Source organism: Camelina sativa, chromosome 6 (assembly GCF_030686135.1).
Source record: "Camelina sativa cultivar CO46 ecotype springtype chromosome 6, ASM3068613v1".
NCBI lineage: Eukaryota > Viridiplantae > Streptophyta > Magnoliopsida > Brassicales > Brassicaceae > Camelina > Camelina sativa.
Genome location: NC_141885.1, coordinates 6,636,030 through 6,655,792, shown reverse-complemented (window position 1 = coordinate 6,655,792; position 19,763 = coordinate 6,636,030). Strand labels below are relative to the sequence as shown.

General features: G+C 37.3%; 2 protein-coding genes and 1 non-coding gene across 3 annotated transcripts; 2 read left to right on the top strand and 1 right to left on the bottom strand.

Moving 5' to 3' along the window:
* The first annotated feature begins 607 nt into the window (after positions 1 to 607).
* Positions 608 to 1,539, top strand: LOC147942352 (uncharacterized). Its single transcript, XM_087456025.1, has 2 exons — positions 608 to 1,135; positions 1,240 to 1,539. Exons 1-2 carry the CDS (start codon positions 608 to 610, stop codon positions 1,537 to 1,539), a joined length of 828 nt encoding a protein of 275 aa, XP_087312151.1.
* A 96-nt stretch (positions 1,540 to 1,635) lies between these two features.
* On the top strand, positions 1,636 to 2,040 carry LOC147942351 (uncharacterized). Its single transcript, XM_087456024.1, has one exon. It carries the CDS (start codon positions 1,636 to 1,638, stop codon positions 2,038 to 2,040), a length of 405 nt encoding a protein of 134 aa, XP_087312150.1.
* A 10,760-nt stretch (positions 2,041 to 12,800) lies between these two features.
* On the bottom strand, positions 12,801 to 12,907 carry LOC147942350 (small nucleolar RNA R71). The gene has a single exon (XR_015560546.1). It is a non-coding gene; the product is annotated as a small nucleolar RNA R71 (small nucleolar RNA).
* Positions 12,908 to 19,763: the final 6,856 nt, after the last annotated feature.

The following is a 19,763-nucleotide window of genomic DNA, read 5'->3' as shown; positions in this document are numbered from 1 at the left end:
AACACTTCAAAAGACCTTTGAAAACAGTTGTAAACCTTTTAAAAATCCTTTGAAATCACTTGTGAAACATTTTAAATAATTTGGAAATCTTTTTAAAATTCATTGATTTGTACTTTCAGGGTCAACCAATACCAAATCTATATGTCGAGAGTGTTCCTCGTTTTTATTGTTCTCATATTGCTTCTTCAAGTCAATATACTGCCACTTATGATAATTTTACTGCTACTGCTACTCATACTCAGGTAAATTACAATGGCATAAATGTTTTAATAACCTTTTTAGACCCTTTTAAAACCTTTGGTATATCCATTTAAACAATTTAAAAAACCTTTGAAAAAAATTGTAAACCTTTTTAAAAATCCTTTGAAATCACTTGTGAAACGTTTTAAACACTTTGGAAATCTTTTTAAAATTCATTGATTTGTACTTTTAGGGTCAACCAATACCAAATCCATATACTGCCACTGATGATTGTGGATATGAAACATCTAGTATGCATAGTCAGCGGATCAGACGTAACATAACAACATCTGGTTCTTCACACTCAACTGGTCTAATTGATGTTGATTGACTGTTTTGTGGGAAGTTATTTAAAGACAAAGCAGAAATGAGAAGTCAGATGGGGATGTATGCAGTTAAGCATAGTTTTGAGTTTCATACTTCTAAATCAGACAACAAGAGGTATGTTCTTCGTTGCATTGATGAAAAATGTAGTTGGAGGCTACGTGCAATTAAGGTTAAAGCATCAAATAGCTTTGTTGTTCGAAAGTATATTAGTCAGCACAAATGTGACTCTGCTTTAAGGAATGTTAATCATCGCCAAGCATCTGCAAGGACTTTGGCTGGTATGGTTAGTAACCATTTTGCAGGAGGAAAGCTTCCTCTCAGACCTAAACAGCTCATGGAAATTTTTAGGAATGACCATGGAGTTGGTGTCTCGTACTCAAAAGCATGGAGAGCTCAAGAACATGCATCAGAACTTGCTAGGGGTTTACAAGCTGATAGTTATGAGGTTTTACCGACTTGGTTCCACATGATAGAAAAGAAGAATCCAGGTACTATCACTTACATCAAAGCTGATTCTGAAAATAAGTTTAAATATGCTTTTCTAGCTTTTGGTTTACATCAATTAGAGGTTTTAGGTTGATGAGAAAAGTTATTTCTATTGATGGCACCCATTTGAAATCAAAATTTAAAGGGATTTTGTTTGCTGCATCAGCTTAGGATGGTAATTTTCAGTTGTATCCTTTTGCTTTTGACGTTGTTGATTCTGAGAATGATGCATCATGGGATTTGTTTTTGCGGTGTTTGAAGACTATTATTACCTATGAAAAGGATCTAGTTATCGTTTCTGATCGGGCTTCTTCAATTGCAACTGCGCTTTCAGTAAATTATGAACATGCTCATCATGGGATCTGCACTTTCCACTTGCAAAAGAACCTGGAAACACGATTTAGAGCTTCTGCTTCTCTTCTTCCAGTTGTTCATGATGCTTCAAGAGCTTACACTCTATATGATTTTGATTATTTGTTCAGTTAAATCTCCAATGGTGATCCGGAACTTGGAGAATATCTTTGGCAAGCTGATATTAGGAAATGGTCTCGTGCTTATTCTCCTTCTAACCGGTACACCATCATGACATCTAATTGTGCAGAGTCCATTAACTCCTTGTTAAAAGAGACTCACGAGTATCCTATTGTCTGCCTGTTTGAGACAATCAGGTCTATTTTGACTAGGTGGTTTAATGAACGACGTGAGGAGAGCTATCACCATCCATATGCTGTTACTCCAAATGTTGGGAAGAAGATGAATGCATATTATAATGATACTACCCGCTGGCTTGAAGTTTTTCAAGTAAATGAAAATGTGTTTGAGGTTAAAGCAGGTTTAAAGACGTTTGAGGTGAATTTGGTCACAAGAAAATGCACATGCTGTATGTTTGATATTGACAAATTCCCTTGTGCACATGGAATTGCTGCTGCCAAACATGTCAATCTCAATGAAAACATGTTTGTTGATCATTTCACTGACAGGTCATAACTCTCTTCTTAACTCGGGTTTTTACAATGTTTTAAAAGGTTTTACAAATTGTTTATAATGTTTTACAAGGTTTTTCAAAGGTTTAACAAAGTTCTATAAGTCTTATTTTCCTCTTTTTATTTATAGATGGCGTTTAGGATAATTAGAGAGCATTCACCCAGTAGGTGATATGGAGTATTGGGAGATTCCAGAGAGTGTTAGTACTTCTATTTGGCCACCTTCTACTCGTATACATAGTGGCAGACGAAATAAAAAGAGAATAGCATGGGGGCATGGAAAGGCTAAGACAAATTCAAAACAATACAAATGCAGTAGGTGTGGTCACTGTAGATACAACAAATCTAGTTGTGTAGCTGCTATCTAACTCTCTCTCACTTTAACTCAACTTGAATTTATTCTTTTTTAAATAATATTTCAGTCTGTGTTGTTGTAAACTCCGTTTACAAATATTTTTTTTTTCAGATTTTACTGTTTTAAAATATTATAAACAACTTGTAAAGCCTTTTAAAAAAGCAAGTCATGTTTTATATCATTATAAACAACTTGTAAAACCTATTACAACCTTCTAAAACCCATATATACCCTTGTAAATCATATATACTCTTGTAAACCGTTTAAAAACTGTAAAATTCTTTTAAAAATTATTTATACTCTTGTAAAACCATTTAAAAACCTTTTAAAACGTTGTAAAACCTTTTGAAAGCCTTTCAAAAACCTAAATTGATTGGCACTCAATCCATTACTTTTGTTCGGCTTTTCAGATTTTGTTTTTTTGGCCCACCCTCTGAAAGGATACAAAATAGTCAAGTGAAACCGTAATTGATTGTCACAGTTAGTAATGTTTATTAAGAACATTAAAGGAGATAAATCAAGATACGATATAGGATTTTCGCGGTTACCCCAAACCCAGAGAGAAACAACGCTCCACTTTTTGATTTCGAATCGCTTAGGTTTCTTTGTGGAAGACAATTGAAGGGGTAATATGCGAAAAGTCGCTTTCGAAACAGCGAAGAGTAGCTTTCTGATTTCCAAACAGCGCTACTAGAGGCTCGTAAAACCGTAATTGATTGAAGGGGTCATACGCGAAGAGTCGCTTTGGTTTACGAAAAGTACCCCTTCGGTTATAATTACGCGTTGAAGGGGTACTTTTCAAAAACCAAAGCGACTCCTCGCGTATTATAAATACTTTTGCTCTTATACGTCAAACCTTTGTCTGACAAAAACGTAAACACCTTCTCTCAGCCTTGACAAATCTTATTACCTTGTTCCCTCAATCCGTCAGAAATGTCGCATTTTTCTTCACGCGATCTAAGGTATTCCTTGAAATCTTTGAACTAGAATAAATCGACAAACGTCACAACAGGTAAACGCCTACATCTTCAGATTAGTTTTGTTTTACTGTTAATGATAAAGAGATTGAGTGTGTAAGCCTTTTTGTTAGTAATTGTTGATGACAACTTTTTCCATTGGGAGGCTACTTTAATCGGACCGGTGAACACCCCATATTAAGGGGGAGTGTTTAAAATGAGTATTCATTTTCCATGTGATTACCCACATAATCCCCCAAAGATATCTGTTTTGATTATACCCCCTTTTATATAGCAAGCATGTGTATTAAGACTCCTCTTTTTGCAGCAACTCAATAGTTTTTTTAATTATAATTTCTTGATAACGCAGGTTTGTTTCGACACAAAAATTTTCCACCCAAACATATCAGATGAAGGAGCTATATACCTAAGAGTGTTGAAGCCCACATATTGGCAGCCTATGCCGATTACTTGGCTTTTCAAGAGGATAGTGGAGAAGTTGATTGAACTAGAGGTCGATGATGAAGACAAGGTCAATATAAATCTTGCCAACCTCTACAAAACTGATAGGGCAAGGTTTGAAGCAATGGCAAGGGAGAAGACAAACCAATACGCTGGGAGAGGAAACTGAAATATGAACTTAAAAAGTTCAATTTGTTCTTTTTAATAAAATATTTCAGTCTGTGGTGTTGTAAACTCCATTTTGAAATATTTTTTTTTTCAGATTTTTCTGTTTTAAAACATTATAAACAACTTATAGAGCTTTTTAAAAAAGCAAGTCGTATTGTTTTATGTCATTATAAACAACTTGTAAAACCTTTTGAAACCTTCTAAAAACCATATAAACCCTTGTAAATCATATATACTCCTGTAAAACCAATCGATTTATAGGATAAACACCATTTAAAAGCGTTTTAAGATGGCTTTTAAAAGGTTGAAAAGGGTTTTGTTGGATATTTCAATGAATTTTATAGGATTTACAACGTTTTAAAAACACCCTTTTAAAACTCTTTTAAATCCTATAAAATTCATTGAAAGACCTACACTTAAACGAAGCATATGCTATTTCTGTTTAAAACTTTGTAAAACGTTTAAATAAAAAATTATAATCTTATATAATTCTTTAATATACACTTGTACAACCATTTAAAAACATTGTAAATCTGTAAAATTCTTTGTCACGTATCCTTGCAATATTTGTAAACGTTAATAAATTTGTAAACCTTAAACCTTAAATTTGTAAACCTTATAATCCTTGTCACGTAATGTTACAATATTTGTTTACCAAACAATATTAATATCATTTTCAGCATACAAAATAAAAACTAAATGAAATGTTGAAGGAAACAAATTATGAATTTTGTTGGAAGTATTTGTACCTGTATACCTGCAAAAGAAAAGAAAAATTTAAGTTAATATGAAAGAACAGTAAAATGTGCATTAAATCTAACAAAAGTCGAGGTTCACTAACCTTTAATGTTGAAAACATTCGGGTACCGAGATATCTCATTTGTGGAGTAACATCTTTAGGAATTTTTTCAGGATGAAGAATTAACATTGCCTTCCTTGCTACTTTACTTACATCTTCTTTAGTTACCAAATCCATGTAATAGATTTTTTCCCACTTATTCCCTGGCCAAAGGTACTACAATATAGAATATCCAAATATTGTTAGTATTTAACGTCCATTGACGAAAGCATAAATTTGATGTCCTCAAGCAAAGCCCAACGTCTTACATCTGCCTCGATATGTTTCATTTCTTCGTCACTTATATTGTTCTCCTGGGTAGAAGGTGTTTGCACTAATACAAACATAAGAAAACAAATAATATATATCATTTTCAAAGGGGCTAATCATCTATAATAAAGAATTCAACAACTTACAACTGCTCATTTCCTGGCTTTGGTCTACATTAGTATTTGGAAGGTTGATACACTCTTTGTCATCCAATATAATAATGTACTCTTCTTGTTGGCTCGAGTCTACATTATCAGCACTGTTATGCTTCTCATCCTGCATAGATAATATATTTTTTCTTTAACAATATGTAATTTTTTTCAAATATGTTTTTACAAGGTTTTTTAAAACAGTCGATCATATTCAACTAACATATACATTATGATTATTCATATCCTCCTCTTGTGGATCATTTTCATTAGTATTCTGAGTATTTTCTTCAGGAATAACACTTGGGTCCCCTCTCAAGTCAGTTTGTTTCTCATGATGATAATCTTGATTCTCTTCTTTAGGTACCTAAAAATGTTGGAAATTTTGTTTAACACTATTTAAAACACTAGCAAAAGGAATTAAGTTTATTTTTTGTCAAACCATTTAAAACCATTTAAAACCATTTAAAACCATTGAAAACCCTTTTCAAACGTTTAAAAACCACTGAAAACCTTTTAAAACCCTTTAAAACCATCGTAAACACTTGAAAAACGATTTTATATGATTTTTTTAAAAACTCTTTAAAACACTTTTAAAACGAATTAAAAGGAATTAAGTTTTTTTATTTACTTACAAATTCACTTGGAGAAGCTGGTATTTTCTTGTCTTCAAAATCGGTGGTAGAGGCTGGTACTTCCTCTTCTTTAAAATCGGTGGCAGAGGCTCGTACTTCCTCTTCTTGAAAGGCAGTTGCAGAGGCTGGTACTTCCTCTTCTTCAAAATCGGTGGCAGAGGCTCGTACTTCCTCTTCTTGAAAGGCGGTTGCAGAGGCTTGTACTTCCTCTTCTTGAAAAGCAGTGGCAGAGGCTGACACTTCCTCTTCTTGAAAGGCAGTTTTAGAGGCTGGTACTTCCTCTTCTTGAAAAGCAGTGGCAGAGGCTGGTACTTCCTCTTCTTGAAAGGCAGTTGTAGAGGCTGATACTTCCTCTTCTTGAATGCCCTTGATTCCCACTGTGGTGTTGCAGCAGCAGTAGTCATCCCCACATGATTCTCCAGTCTCACAATTCTGTTGTGAATAAGTTGACATGATTTTAAAATCATGACAATTTTTCCACTACAAGATATTCTTTTTTTTTGTTAGTTTGATTCAAGGATGACACTGCAGCTTTTCTCACACGCTTGTTTTGATTTTGTTCTCTTTTCTCAACTTGAATCCATCCTTGAATCCATTCCTCCTTAGTCATCCTATAGCCTTGGATTACAAGTTTAACAACTTCATTAAAATCCTTGTTTTCATCATTCGGAGGCATAACCAAATGGCTATATTTATTGGGATCACCAACAATTGTTTTCACTTCAACCTGCAAAGATAAATCGATTCATATTATATCTCAAAAGTCTTATACAAATATTATAAAACCTTTTAAAACTCTATTATAACTCTCGAAATCCCTTGTAAATCCGTTGTAAAGTCTTGTAAACCAGTTTAAACACATTGTTGATACTGCTGCTGTTGGAAAAGAAAAAAAAATAGTTCTAGAGAAGTAATTGTACCTGGCCAGCCTCAAGAACAAATTTTATTTCATTGAATTTTGGGGATTTTGTTATTTGCCATTGCAAGACCAGTGGGAGATGTTAATTTTGGCTTGAAATGCTTTCCCTAAGACCAAATTGTTCCCCTAACTGGCGAACTGAAGATAACGCCCAGATTTGGATTGCATATGGAAAGCCAACCAAACCATATTGTCTCTTTGACAACGATCCCACAGTCATTTGTTTCACGCCTATCACTAATGATTCGTAAGCAATTTCACCCCAAGGATACTTGCAGTATTTCTCAAAACTACTGGTTATTTGCAAATTCTTTAAGGGAATTCGAACTATTGGATTTTGTGCTATCAATATCCCCTCCACTAGTATCAAAGCACCTAATCGAATCTTTTCCTCAGGTTCCATGTCTTTTCCTTTATCTCTCAAAGTATCAAGAAGATCTTTGCAGGTCATTTTATTATTCATCCACAAATCTTTTTCGATGTAACAGTACATGATGGAACAGTACCTACCAGAAGGCCTGTTGTAATGATGAAGGTTGATCATCAAATGCAAACCAGAGCTCTTTTTTCGCAGACAAAATCCTCCTCTGTAGTAAGTGGTGGACCAGTTGACTCGAGAAGTTGATATTTTCCGGATTAACAAATTCTATAATTGGATCCAAGAAAGACTCCTCTAACTGCTTGAACTCTTCAAGTTCTAATGCTTCGTTTACAGTCGCCAAAACAACTCTCTCAGAAGAATGTTTAGTTACTCTCACTAATGTATCTCCCTCTGTGCCTAGCGTGATTAATCATTTTGGGAAGAACAGTTTCTTTGCAGAATCTTCAAAAATACTCATATCGCAAAACCTGTCAACATTGTTTACAGAGAAGAACATATTCATGCCATGCACCTAAGATCCCTTTTTAAACCGTTTCACATTCTTTTAAAATTCTTTTATAAATCCTATTTTAAAACCAATATAAATATTTTTAAAGACATTTATAAATTTCCAACCTTCGAATTCCGAATTCACCAAAACATCATAAAAATTCAAATTAAAATAGAAATTGAAGTCGAAACTAAGTTCTGAAGCCAAACTTACAGATGGGAGAAGAAGAGACGACGAATTTGAAGAGAGTCAGTAATTCGATGAAGAAAATGGCAATTTGAAGTCCTCGAGTACCCACTCAGCCGACTCCTAGTTTCAATCCGACGACTTCGTGTCTGTAATCCGACGAAATCGAGAACCCAATTTAAGCAAATACAGATTTGAGTGAATTTTGCGATTTTCAACCTCTAAGACGGAAAACTGTACTTTTTGGGACCGGTGGTAACTTTTGGGGATATATGATATGGGGGTTATATTTTACAATTGGGCCTAGGCCTAGGGCTTTCACCCTTATTATAAAAAAACATTGAAAACCTTTAAGAACTGGTTATAAAATAGTTATATAACTTCTGTAAACATTTTTAAAATCTTTTAAAATCCATATGCAATCTCTGGTTTTACTAGATTTTACAAGGGTTTTTAAATGTATTTTAAAGGGTTTTAAAGGGTTAGCAAATTTTGGGTATTTCAATGTGTTTTATAGGATTTACAAATTAGAAGGTTTTTAAAAGGATTTGATTTTCTTTTTAAAAACACATTGTAAAACCTTTTAAAATATTAACTACGTTTTATATGATTAACCCCATTTAAAAAGTTTTACAAGCGTTTTAAAACGGATTTTAAAAGGTTTAAAAGGGTTTTGTTTGGGTATTTCAATGAATTTTATAGGCTTTAAAAGAGTTTTAAAAGGTTTTTAAAAGGATTCAAAAAGGATAAACAATGTATTAAAATACCTACACTTAAACGAAGTATGTGCTAATTCTGCAAAGATGTTAAACACTATTTAAATAATCCAAAAAGTGTAACTTAACATTTTTCTAGAATAGTGTCACAGTAAAAATACAAAATTTTAAAATCTACTTGCAAATTAAACATTGAAATATCTTGCCATTCATTATTGTTCTTGATGCAATAAGCTACAGCTCCGTTCTTTCGATCACGTTTATATACCAGCAAGATGCAAACTTCCATATTCTAGGTATTTGTTAATTCTGCAAAGATTATATAATTAATGTTAGAACCTTTTAAAATACATTGAAATACCAACCTGTTAACCATTTTAAAACTCTTGTAAACCCATTTAAACCCATGTAAAAACCTACACTGACCTTCAAAGATGTCAACCGCCATTTTCTCCCGTAAATCACCAAGTAACTCATTTGTAAGATTGCCACTTGTCGGAATGCTCATAGCCAAACACTCCATGATCTTTAGCATGAAGACACCACTATCTTCAATCTTAGCAACCTATCAACAAAAAACAAAGTGAAGAGTCAACAATATTTACAGAGAACATATCACAAAACTAGAAAACAAGCTCAACAGTATTTACCTGAGGTATGCAATTGATGATAGTGATTCTGAATGGAGAGTTATCTGTAGCATCTTCCATCCAAACTTCTTATGGGGCAATATATGGCATTGCAACAGCATATGCACCCACCTGTTTGTCTTTAATTTTGTTACTGTAGAAAGACTTACCTAAATCATAGATAGTCAACATCCTCTTCTCCAAATTGATCATCAATGGCATCCAAATATTTTCCTTAACCATCATTGGTGCCAATATTTTGTTTGTAGGTGCTTCCTTGAAGAGTTGACTGAATCCTTCCTCAGGGAACTCATATCCATCTTTGTCGTCAATGAATATGAAGTAATATTCATCAATCTCTCTCTCAAAAAAGATACTCCCGCCAACGTCAATGATTTGTTTTTATAGAGCTACAAATTACTTTCTTCTCTTTTGCTTAATAACTTCACAACTGCATCAACATGCTAAACGACAACAAAAAACCGGGTTAGAACAAAATTTGAAAACCTTTTAAAAACCTTTTAAAAACTCTTTTAAAACCTTTTAAAAACCCATGAAACGTAAACAACACATTGTAAAACCTGATGATTTGTAATCATACCATTGTTGTTAACGACTTCCCTGGCGTCTCTAGTATTTTGAACCACCTAGCATCAACTTTGTTACCCAGAATTGTTAGTTGCCTACATCCAAAAATAAACAGAATAACCTTTTTATGATACTTACAAAAGCAATAATACATCTTTTAAAATGTTTATTAAAGACTAATTAAACTTTGAGAATTTGTTACTAAAACTTACTTTGTTTTACTTTGTCTTATCAACTTTGGAAAAAGGATGAATTATTGGGTGCTTCTTCTTCTCAGTCGTGTAAGGCGGCTGAGTGTGAAAAAAAGGAACTGTATTTCGTTCACTTTTTCTTTGCACACCACCAACATCATCAGATTTACTCTTATTTTTCTCTGGCTGTACAAAACAAAATAATATCCCACTTTTATGTCGATACACTGGAAAACAATTTAAATAACTGATGTTCATATATTTTACCTTGTTTTCCCTTAGTTTATTCACAACTTTTGCATCTTTTGCTATCCATTTAGGCCATTATTGTGTAGCTTTAGGACTAATCATGCATTAGAGTATAGTTGCATTGCATTTGCATCTTTTCATGCATAAACAGGTGATTTTGGAGCTTAAGGAGCATGGAAGCAATGCTGAGGAGAAGTAAAGCTATCCTGAGGAGAAAACAAGAGAGTTAAGGCTGTAGAATCAAGGTCCGGAGTCCAACTCGACCGCACACTCGACCACCACTCGACCGTGTGCTGAGAAGGACTCGACCGAGTGGAGAATGCACGAGAGAAGCCAGCTCGACCAGCCACTCGACCGAGCACTGGTCGAGTTGACCGAGCCGTTGACTGCTTTGACTTTTTGTATTTTTAGGGCTTCCACCTCACCTCCTATATAAGGCCCTTGTACCTGCAGCCACCAGGGAGTCCAGCTTTTTAGAGAGTCTAAAACCTAGTTTTTACCTTTTTTAGATTTTATTCCTTTTGCACTTTCTTTTATTTTAGATTTTGTACTTGTTTAAGAAAGAAAGACTAGATTCTTGTATTTTGTTTGTTTCATAACTTTCAAAATATTAAGATTTCGAGTTTTATTTCTTCATCAATATTGTAGATCTCTGTTTCATCTTTCTAATGATGCAAGTTTCAATATTTTCTGGGTTTTTGACATATTTCACCATGTGTTCTTGTGAGTAGTTTGCTTAGGACCTTGAGGATGGGTTAGGCTGGGCTGATCTTGTGGTTTATTTGATTTGGTCAAGCTTGATTGTTGTAGATCTCTTCTAGGCTAGATGTTCTTAATGTTGATCCTATATCTGAGAAGGTAGGGTTTGATTTCAAGCATCTTAGCATCACACCAATGTCTAAGGAGCATAGATAAGGCTAGATCTAGAGCTTACCATTAGGCTTGCTAAGAGATTAGAAGTCTTGTTTGGTTTGAGATGTATTGCTTAATGCCTGCTTGTGTAGATTCTTTACTTTGTGAGAACAAGTCTAGAAATGCATAGGTTTGATTGTTTCTTGCCATGAGAGTGGATTAAACATGTCTTAGAATAGTATGTCTAGAGATCAGCTCAAAGTTTGCTTGAGATTTGTTAACCAAGTTAGATAACCACAATGATTAGCTCAGCCCATGAATCCCTCCTCAAGGCCTTCTTTGTTTATTAATATCTTAGTCTAACTATCATTGCTAGCTTGTTGTTTGATTAGTTTTTGCATTGCTCTGTTTTTCTTGTGTTGCTCTGTTTTCACGTTTAGTCCAGCTCGACCCTGTACTCGACCTACACTCGGTCGAGTGCTGCTCGATTTCATCCCCAGAACTTGTGTTTATGATTTGTGATTGTCTTGTTTCATTCTTGTTTCATTTCCATTGCATTCACTTAGTTTTCTGTTCATTACTTGTCTTGCATTAGTTCATCAGCATAGTGTCTACTTCTGTTCTAGTTTCATTATAGTTTTAATTTGTCTGTTCTGTTTGCATTTAGTATCTTGTTCTAGTTGTTTTTACTTTCTGCATTTCATACCTCATTATAGGATTGTTAGTGACAAACAATCTTTACAATTGGCTTGACTTAGACTCATATGCACATCTTAATTGTTCACAAACATTCAGATTGGATTGACACCTCTTATACTACAATTGCATAAGGGGAATTGAAACACCCTGACTTCTATTCATTCCATACATCATCATTCCATACATCATTCATTCACCACACCACAAAGAAAGTCAGTTTCAATTTGGCGCCGTTGCCCATTTGAGTGTGTTTTGTGACATTTAGGATCATTATTAGTCTAAGATTAAGTTCGTTTAAACACTTGTGAAGTTACTGAACTCGAATCTTCCTTTGCTTGGCTGTTTTGTGTTTCAGGTACCCACTCGACCACCTACTCGACCGAGCTGTGATCGAGCACTTGATCGAGCCAGAAGCCGGACCTAAATAGCCATTACTTCCGAGTCGACTCGACCACCCACTCGAGCCTGCGCTCGACCGTGTACCTATTCGAGTCTGTAGTAGAGTTTGTTGATGCACACAAGGTCAAAAGGCAAAGACAGTCTTCAACAGCCTATTGACAACATCCACAGGCTACAAAAGGGTTTGAGACATAAGCAAGGGAGAGTAGTTCAACAACAACAAGGTCAAGACATCATGGAGCAACCAGCTATCCATGAGCAAAGACCAAGGCACATTGGTGCAGGAGATGTACCCAATACCCACAACCAAAGGGCTGGAATTGTGCCACCTTCAGTAGCAAACAATAACTTTGAGATCAAGAGTGGATTGATCTCAATGATACAAGCCAACGAATTTCATGGGTTGCCAATGGAGGATCCACTAGATCACCTTGATGAGTTTGACAGAATATGTGGACTCACAAAGATCAATGGAGTGAGTGAAGATGGATTCAAATTAAGGCTCTTCCCATTTTCTCTTGGAGACAAAGCTCACCTTTGGGAGAAGACTCTTCCTACTGGAGCTATCACCACATGGGATGCATGCAAGAAAGCTTTTCTGGCCAAGTTCTTCTCCAATGCAAGGACTGCTAGGTTGAGGAATAAAATTTCTGGGTTTGCTCAAAGGAATACTGAGAGCTTTTGTGAAGCTTGGGAGAGGTTTAAAGGATTCCAGACTCAGTGTCCTCACCATGGCTTCAACAATGAGTCACTTCTAAGCACCTTGTATAGAGGAGTGCTTCCCAAGATAAGAATGCTTCTTGATACAACCTCTAATGGAAACTTCCTCAACAAGAATGTGGAAGAAGGATGGGAATTAGTTGAGAATCTTGCTCAATCTGATGGCAATTATAATGAGGATTATGATAGGACCATAAGGGGCTCCTCAACTGATCAAGAGGACAAGTATAAGAAGGATTTGAAGATGGTCAATGAGAAGCTTGACAAGATACTCCTAAGCCAGTCCAAGTCCATTCATTTCATTGGTGAAGAAGAAGCTCCAGTTCAAGAGGGGGAGCCTGAATTTGCTGAGTTGTGCTACATGCAAAACCAGGGAGGATTCAAAGGCTACAACCAAGGAGGTTTCAAAAACAACAATCTCTCTTATAGGAGCACCAATGTGGCCAACCCTCAAGACCAAGTCTATCCACCTCAACAACCTCAACAGAACCAAAACTACATCCCAAGCAACAACACCAAGTGTTCCAGCCCCAATTGTGTCCCCCACCAGGGTTTCAGACTAACCAAGGCCAAAAACAAGACTTAAGAGCAATGATGCAACAGTTGTTGATTGGGCAAACACAAGGCAAGATTGAGGAAGCCAAACAGTTTGCTGAATTGAATCAAAGGCTCACATCACAGTACAATGATCTGAACATGAAGTTTTGAAGGTCTCAACTCCAGAGTGAAGTATATGGAGAGCAACATTGCCTCTACTTCAGCTCCTAAACCCAACAAACTCCCTGGAAAAGCTGTTCAAAATCCAAGGGAGTTCACTGCAAAAGCCATTCATATATCTGATGAGGAAGTCACTGAGGACAGTGAAGTCCAAGTTTGGGGGAATTCATTAGTTACTGAAGCCCAAAGTGACGTTTGTGCAAAGCAACTGGAGTCCGCTATTTCACTCGACCAGGTACTCGAACAGCCACTCGACCGAGTGCATGCTCGAGTGGTCGATCGAGTTGCAGACTCAGAAGATGTCAAGCCTGCTAAGTACATTCCTCCTGCTTACAAGCCTCCCCTTCCATTCCCAGGACGTTTCAAGGCACAAAAGATTAAGGAGCTTAGGGAAATCATTGAGAGAAAGGAGATGATGGCCAAGCAACAAGAAGAAGATAGGGTTTTAAAGGAAGAAGCTGTGGTTGAGGAAGTGTTGGCAATACAAGAGATCACCATTGCTTACCAAGAAGAAGAGAGAGGACCTGCCTTGGAACAGTATGATCCATATCCTCTCTACAAAGAGTTTTTTGCTTGATTTGTCAAAGAAGAAGGCTGAAGTTCAAGATGAGAAGGATCTTGAGGACCTTGGAGGAGTTATCATTCCAATCAAGCTTAAGGATCCAGGTCCATTCTATCTGCCTTGCACACTTAGCTATCTCCACTATAACCAATGCCTTTGTAATTTAGGAGCTTCAACAAGTGTGATGCCATACTCCATAGCACAAAAGCTTGGGAGAACTGATTTCAAATCCACCAACCTTCATATATGTCTAGCTGATGGGTCAAACAAGGAGATAGTTGGAAGGTTGGAGAATGTCCCAGTCAAGATAGGGAAGGCAAGGGTTCACACTGATTTTGTGGTGTTGGAGATGGACAAGGAACCTGAAGATCCAATCATTCTTGGAAGGCCATTCCTAGCCACTGTTGGAGCAGTTATTGATGTCAAAGCGGGTCTTGTGACCTTGAACATTGCTGAAGATATAACCATGAAGTTTAACATCTATAACCCAACCAACCTTCCTACCATTGATGATCAACCTTTTACTATCAAGGACAAAGGAGGTCAAGAAGGTTTAAGTGGTGAAGCAACTCCAAAGGCTAAGCTCTCCTCTCAAGATGATTCTGTGGAAAAGCTTAAGAGGTCAGTTCAAGAGTTGACTAGTATGGTTGAGGATCTCCAAGTTAAGCTGAACAAGAGGTCCTTAAGGAAAGCAAGACCAAGGCTCAAAATCAAGAAGAAACATGGTTTGTGTGTTAAGGGTGAGGAGATCAAGGATCAACTTCACAGTGATCAAGAGGTTCCAGGGAGGATTTCATCACCTCCTTGGTATCTAAACCAAGTCTAAAAAGGACACCAAAGTCAAGCTTAGTGACTTTAAACAAGCTCACTAGGGAGGAAGTCCCTAAGGTATCCTTTGTAAATATGGTTTATTTTCCTTGTAGTTTTGATGTGTTTTCTTTTATGTTTGTGTTGGACAGGCCTTTAGGTTAAAATGTAGTTGGGTAAGGAGAGATTTAGACTTGGAGAAGGAGACTCGCAGGCCCACTCGACCTGCCCACGAGAGGTACTCGACCGAGCTAGAAAGGAATTAAGGCCCATTTGATCTTCAAATCGCTAAAACGATCAAGTGGAGGGAAGAAAAAGAAGAAAAATTTTGAAATTTCAAAATTTGGTCAAGGTGCTCGACCGTGTACAGTCGAGTGTGGGGTCGAGTGGCAGCAAAAAGCAGGTCAAAGATTCCCATTTCAAATTTGAATGGTATGGACGCTCCACCCTTGTCTCTTTGTCCCCTTAGCTTCTTTATATAGACCTTGCACGAGATTATACCTCTCACATTCTCTCATTTGCTCAAAACAATTGAATTCAAGTTTTAAAGTCTCTCTCATAGCTTATCTTTTGCTCAAGCTTAGTTTTTTCAAGTTTTTGGGCCACTAACCTATTAACTTTGAGCTTTGAGTCTATTCCCTTCAGTTCTTTTTGAAAAAAAATGTCTTCAAGGATCACTAGGAAGTCTCAACAAACCGCTGCAAACTCCATGGAACGTCATGATGCTAGCCTTGAATCAAAAGGAGAAGCTGGAAGAGCCACTCGACGCCCCACTCGATCATGCACTCGACCGAGTGGCGGTTCGAGCAGCCGGTCGAGCCAGATGCCGTGTCCAAGGAGAGAGAGAGTTGAGGAAGATACTGAGAGGACTGAAAGTGAGGAGGAAAGGGAGTCAACTCTCAATGAGTTCATGAGGAGACACAAGGACAAAGGGAAGAGGCCAGCAGTTGAGGTTGAACAAGAGGAGAGTGAGAATGAGAGTGAGGAAGAAAGTGAAAAAGAAGAGATAGAGGATGATGGAGAAGCTGAGTCTTGTGGGTTGTCAAAGAGGCAACTTTATGATGCTTTCATGAGAATGGAGTTCTTAGGGACTAGATATCCACACAAGGAAACCATGGAGAAGCTAGCCATTGGTGAAGATGTGGAGTATCTCTTTGAGAAGAGCAACCTAACCAAGTTTATGGGGCTTTGCATGGAGGGCTACAAAGAAGAGAGTTGTGAGTTTCTAGCTACAGTCAAGCTGCACACATATGCAAGGAAGGATGCTGAGTTTGGAGCTGGTCACATTGCTTTCACAATCAAGGGGAAAAGGTATGAACTTTCAATGAAGAAGATAGCCAATGTGTTTGGCTTTGAGGTTGGGAGCAATAGGAGTTTGATGATTCCAAGAGAAGAACTGTATGCTGTGTGGGAAACCATTGGGGACAACAAATACTACTCATCCTCCAACTCCAAGAGCTCAAGGATAAGGAGCCCAGTCGTAAAGTACTTCCACAAAGCTCTTGCCAACACCTTCTTTGCTAGGAAGGAAACTGGGAACATTAATGAGGGGGAGCTAAAGATGATTGATTTGGCTCTCAATGGAATCATCTTTCAAGCAAGAAATAGTACCATCATTCTTGGGAGCACTGTGGAGACTGACCTAGCAATGGTGCTCATTGACCACATGATTTACTTGAGAAGTTGGGTAGGCAAGTTGGAGAACAAAGGATCAAGAGGAGCACTAACCATTGGAGGCATCATTACTCCAATCCTACAAGCTGCTAAGGTTCCACTTAGAGGAAAAAGAGTTTCACCAAGATGGATTGACTCTAGCTACCTCACCTCTACTCTCATCCTAGCCAAGGAGATGCATCAAGGGAATCACATTTTCAACTTTGAACTTCCAACACTTGGGAAAAAGCTACTGATTTTGCCTAACCAAGAGCTCACCACCATTCAAGAAGGAGCCAACATTGACTTTTGGCCAGCTGAGGAGCATTTGTTTGATGGGATAGTTCAACCTAGAGTTGATGAAGCTGGAGATGTGCAAATGGCTGATGGGGAGGAGCAATTTTACTTTGAGGATTATGAGCTCAACCCAAGAGATAGTAGAGGAGTGAGGGAGGCTACCATGAGATTAACTCTTTTGCAAAAATGGAACAAATGGCATGGGAAGAGGTTTGATAAGCTGAAGAAGAAGGTGACCAACATGGCTAAGTCTATCAAGGGCTTAAAGAAGGAGATTGCTGAGTTGAAGAGTGGGATTTCTTCACCTACACCATCAAGCCCTTTGAGGAGGAGTAGCTCAACTAGAGCACTTTCTAGAGTTGGGAACCCTGTGGAACCAGCTAGGGCTTCAATGTATGAGCCAAATCAGAGGAAGAGGAGCTCAAGTACTCGAGAACAACCATTTTCAAGGTACTCGACCGGGTCACTCGAGCAACCACTCGACCGAGCACCTCCAATGCACTCGGCCGAGTTCCAGCCCAGATCACCCTATGGCTTCCCACCTCCAGTTGCTTATCCAGGATATCCAGGTTACCCTCCCATCCCACCCCAGTACTTCATGGATCCAGCACTCTACCAGCAGTTCTACCAGCAGCAAGGTCAGAATTTTGACACTCGTGGTCCAGCTCGACCCCCCACTCGAGCACGTACTCGACCGAGTCCCGGTCGATTCCCATCGTCGAGCTGCCCCAATTTCCACCTCCAAGTCAACAGCAAGACCCCAACTACTCCTATGACAGCATGCAGATGGATGTGGACAACTACTTCCACAATCCCTAAGGTACCACTATCACCTTCACTTGTAGATATCATTGCATTTGATGTTGTGTTTTGTTTTTTGTTTTTACTCTTGAATCCTCAATCAAAATTCTTTCACACAGGGACTGTGTGATTTAAGTTTGGGGGAGGGTTTGAGTTAACATTTGATGTTGTGTTTTGTTTTCTTATTTCAAATTTTTAGCATCATCATGTTAATACTTGCATAGCATCTAAGGCATAGAAAAACCCTAAAAATTTGAAATTTTTTGAAAAAATATTTATTAAAAAAGAGTGTTCATGTAGTTTGCATTGCACATTAGGATCTTGTTTAGTATGTTTCATGTAGGATTGTATAGTATTTGCATTAGGGATCTATGATGAGTATTCCCTTGTTAGCTTGTTTATTCACTAGACTAGGATCAATGCCCAAGTTAATAGTACTTTGATGCTAGTTGAGTGGTTAGAAGCATAAGATTGAACCAAGCCTTGAATTCCTACATTGCATTTGGTCTAAACTGAAGCATGTTGAGATTTGAAACCATTTCCTATTTATAAGAACCTAATATTGACTTTCAATTATCAATGTGTGCATTGCTTTAAACTCATGGATACCATATACATATTTGGATCATCTTCTTCCTTTTTACCACTCTTGTTGATCCAAGTAGCTGATTTCCTCATTAAAAATCAGTACCCCTACCCCTAAACCAAACCTTCTTTCAAGCCATGTTTATTCTTGTGTGTGTGAGGCCTTTTTGGGATTGAGCTTGGTAGAAAGTGTTAGGTTTGAACTGACAAGAGTAAAGCCTTGTGTAGTTCTAGTTTGCATTTTTCAAACTAGATAGGACTAGGTGGTTCACTTGTTGGGTTTGGGACTTGGCTGTTATGAAAAGAAAAGAGGAAAAAGAGAAAGAAAAGAGGGTAGAGTCTTTAAGAGGAGAATGTGTTTAAGTAAAAGTCTAGTGAAAGGATGGGAAGTAAAATGCTTCTAATTAAAGAAAAGAAAGAAAAGGAAAGTCTAGCAAAATGCTTATATGTCTTAAGAATAAGAAGAAAAGAGAATCATAGCAAATAAGTAAGAATCCCCCATCCCACTAGAAAGATCAAATAAGAAACATCTCCTAAGACTTGAAAACCAAAAGAGAAAAGGGTGAAAAAGAAGAGAAGAAGTTAAAGGGTAGAACTAGGATCATTTGGGTTTAGATCGCTAGGATAAAACACTTTGGGAGCCTTTGGGTAGACAAGGTTTTATTCTTGTATGTGTCTAGGTGTTCTTACCTTTAGCATTCTTCTAAAGCTCAATCCGCTTTCATGAGAGAACCTTGATTTTGATAAGCCCTACTCTAAAAAGAGACCATCATTGTCTCAAAGCCTTTATTTCCAAGCCAAATGAGTTTAAGCATTGCATAGAATTGATTCATGTTCTTGATTAATGAATGTTAAAGGAAATGGTTGATTTGAATGCATGTGGATGTCTAAGGCTCAAATCAGTAAAGGTTGTGATATGCTTGTCTAAAGTCTTTAAGTATAGCTCATTCAACTTGCATCATAGTACTAGTAACTTGGACATTGATTCTAGATAGCCTATTTGCAAGCTTTAGGGGCTGAGATCCCACTTTCAAACCTCACCTACCTTCTTTTGTCTTGATTATTTGCTTGAGGGCAAGCAAAGACTAAGTTTGGGGGTGTTGATGTTCATATATTTTACCTTGTTTTCCCTTAGTTTATTCACAACTTTTGCATCTTTTGCTATCCATTTAGGCCATTATTGTGTAGCTTTAGGACTAATCATGCATTAGAGTATAGTTGCATTGCATTTGCATCTTTTCATGCATAAACAGGTGATTTTGGAGCTTAAGGAGCATGGAAGCAATGCTGAGGAGAAGTAAAGCTATCCTGAGGAGAAAACAAGAGAGTTAAGGCTGTAGAATCAAGGTCCGGAGTCCAACTCGACCGCACACTCGACCACCACTCGACCGTGTGCTGAGAAGGACTCGACCGAGTGGAGAATGCATGAGAGAAGCCAGCTCGACCAGCCAC

What these genes read in the sequence shown, in the direction of transcription:
- LOC147942352 (XM_087456025.1), top strand. Translation starts at nt 608, where the DNA reads ATGAGAAGTCAGATGGGGATGTATGCAGTTAAGCATAGTTTTGAGTTT. An exon ending in TTGGTTTACATCAATTAGAG is followed by an intron (nt 1,136 to 1,239) that starts GTTTTAGGTTGA and finishes GGTAATTTTCAG; the next exon opens with TTGTATCCTTTTGCTTTTGA.
- LOC147942351 (XM_087456024.1), top strand. Translation starts at nt 1,636, where the DNA reads ATGACATCTAATTGTGCAGAGTCCATTAACTCCTTGTTAAAAGAGACT.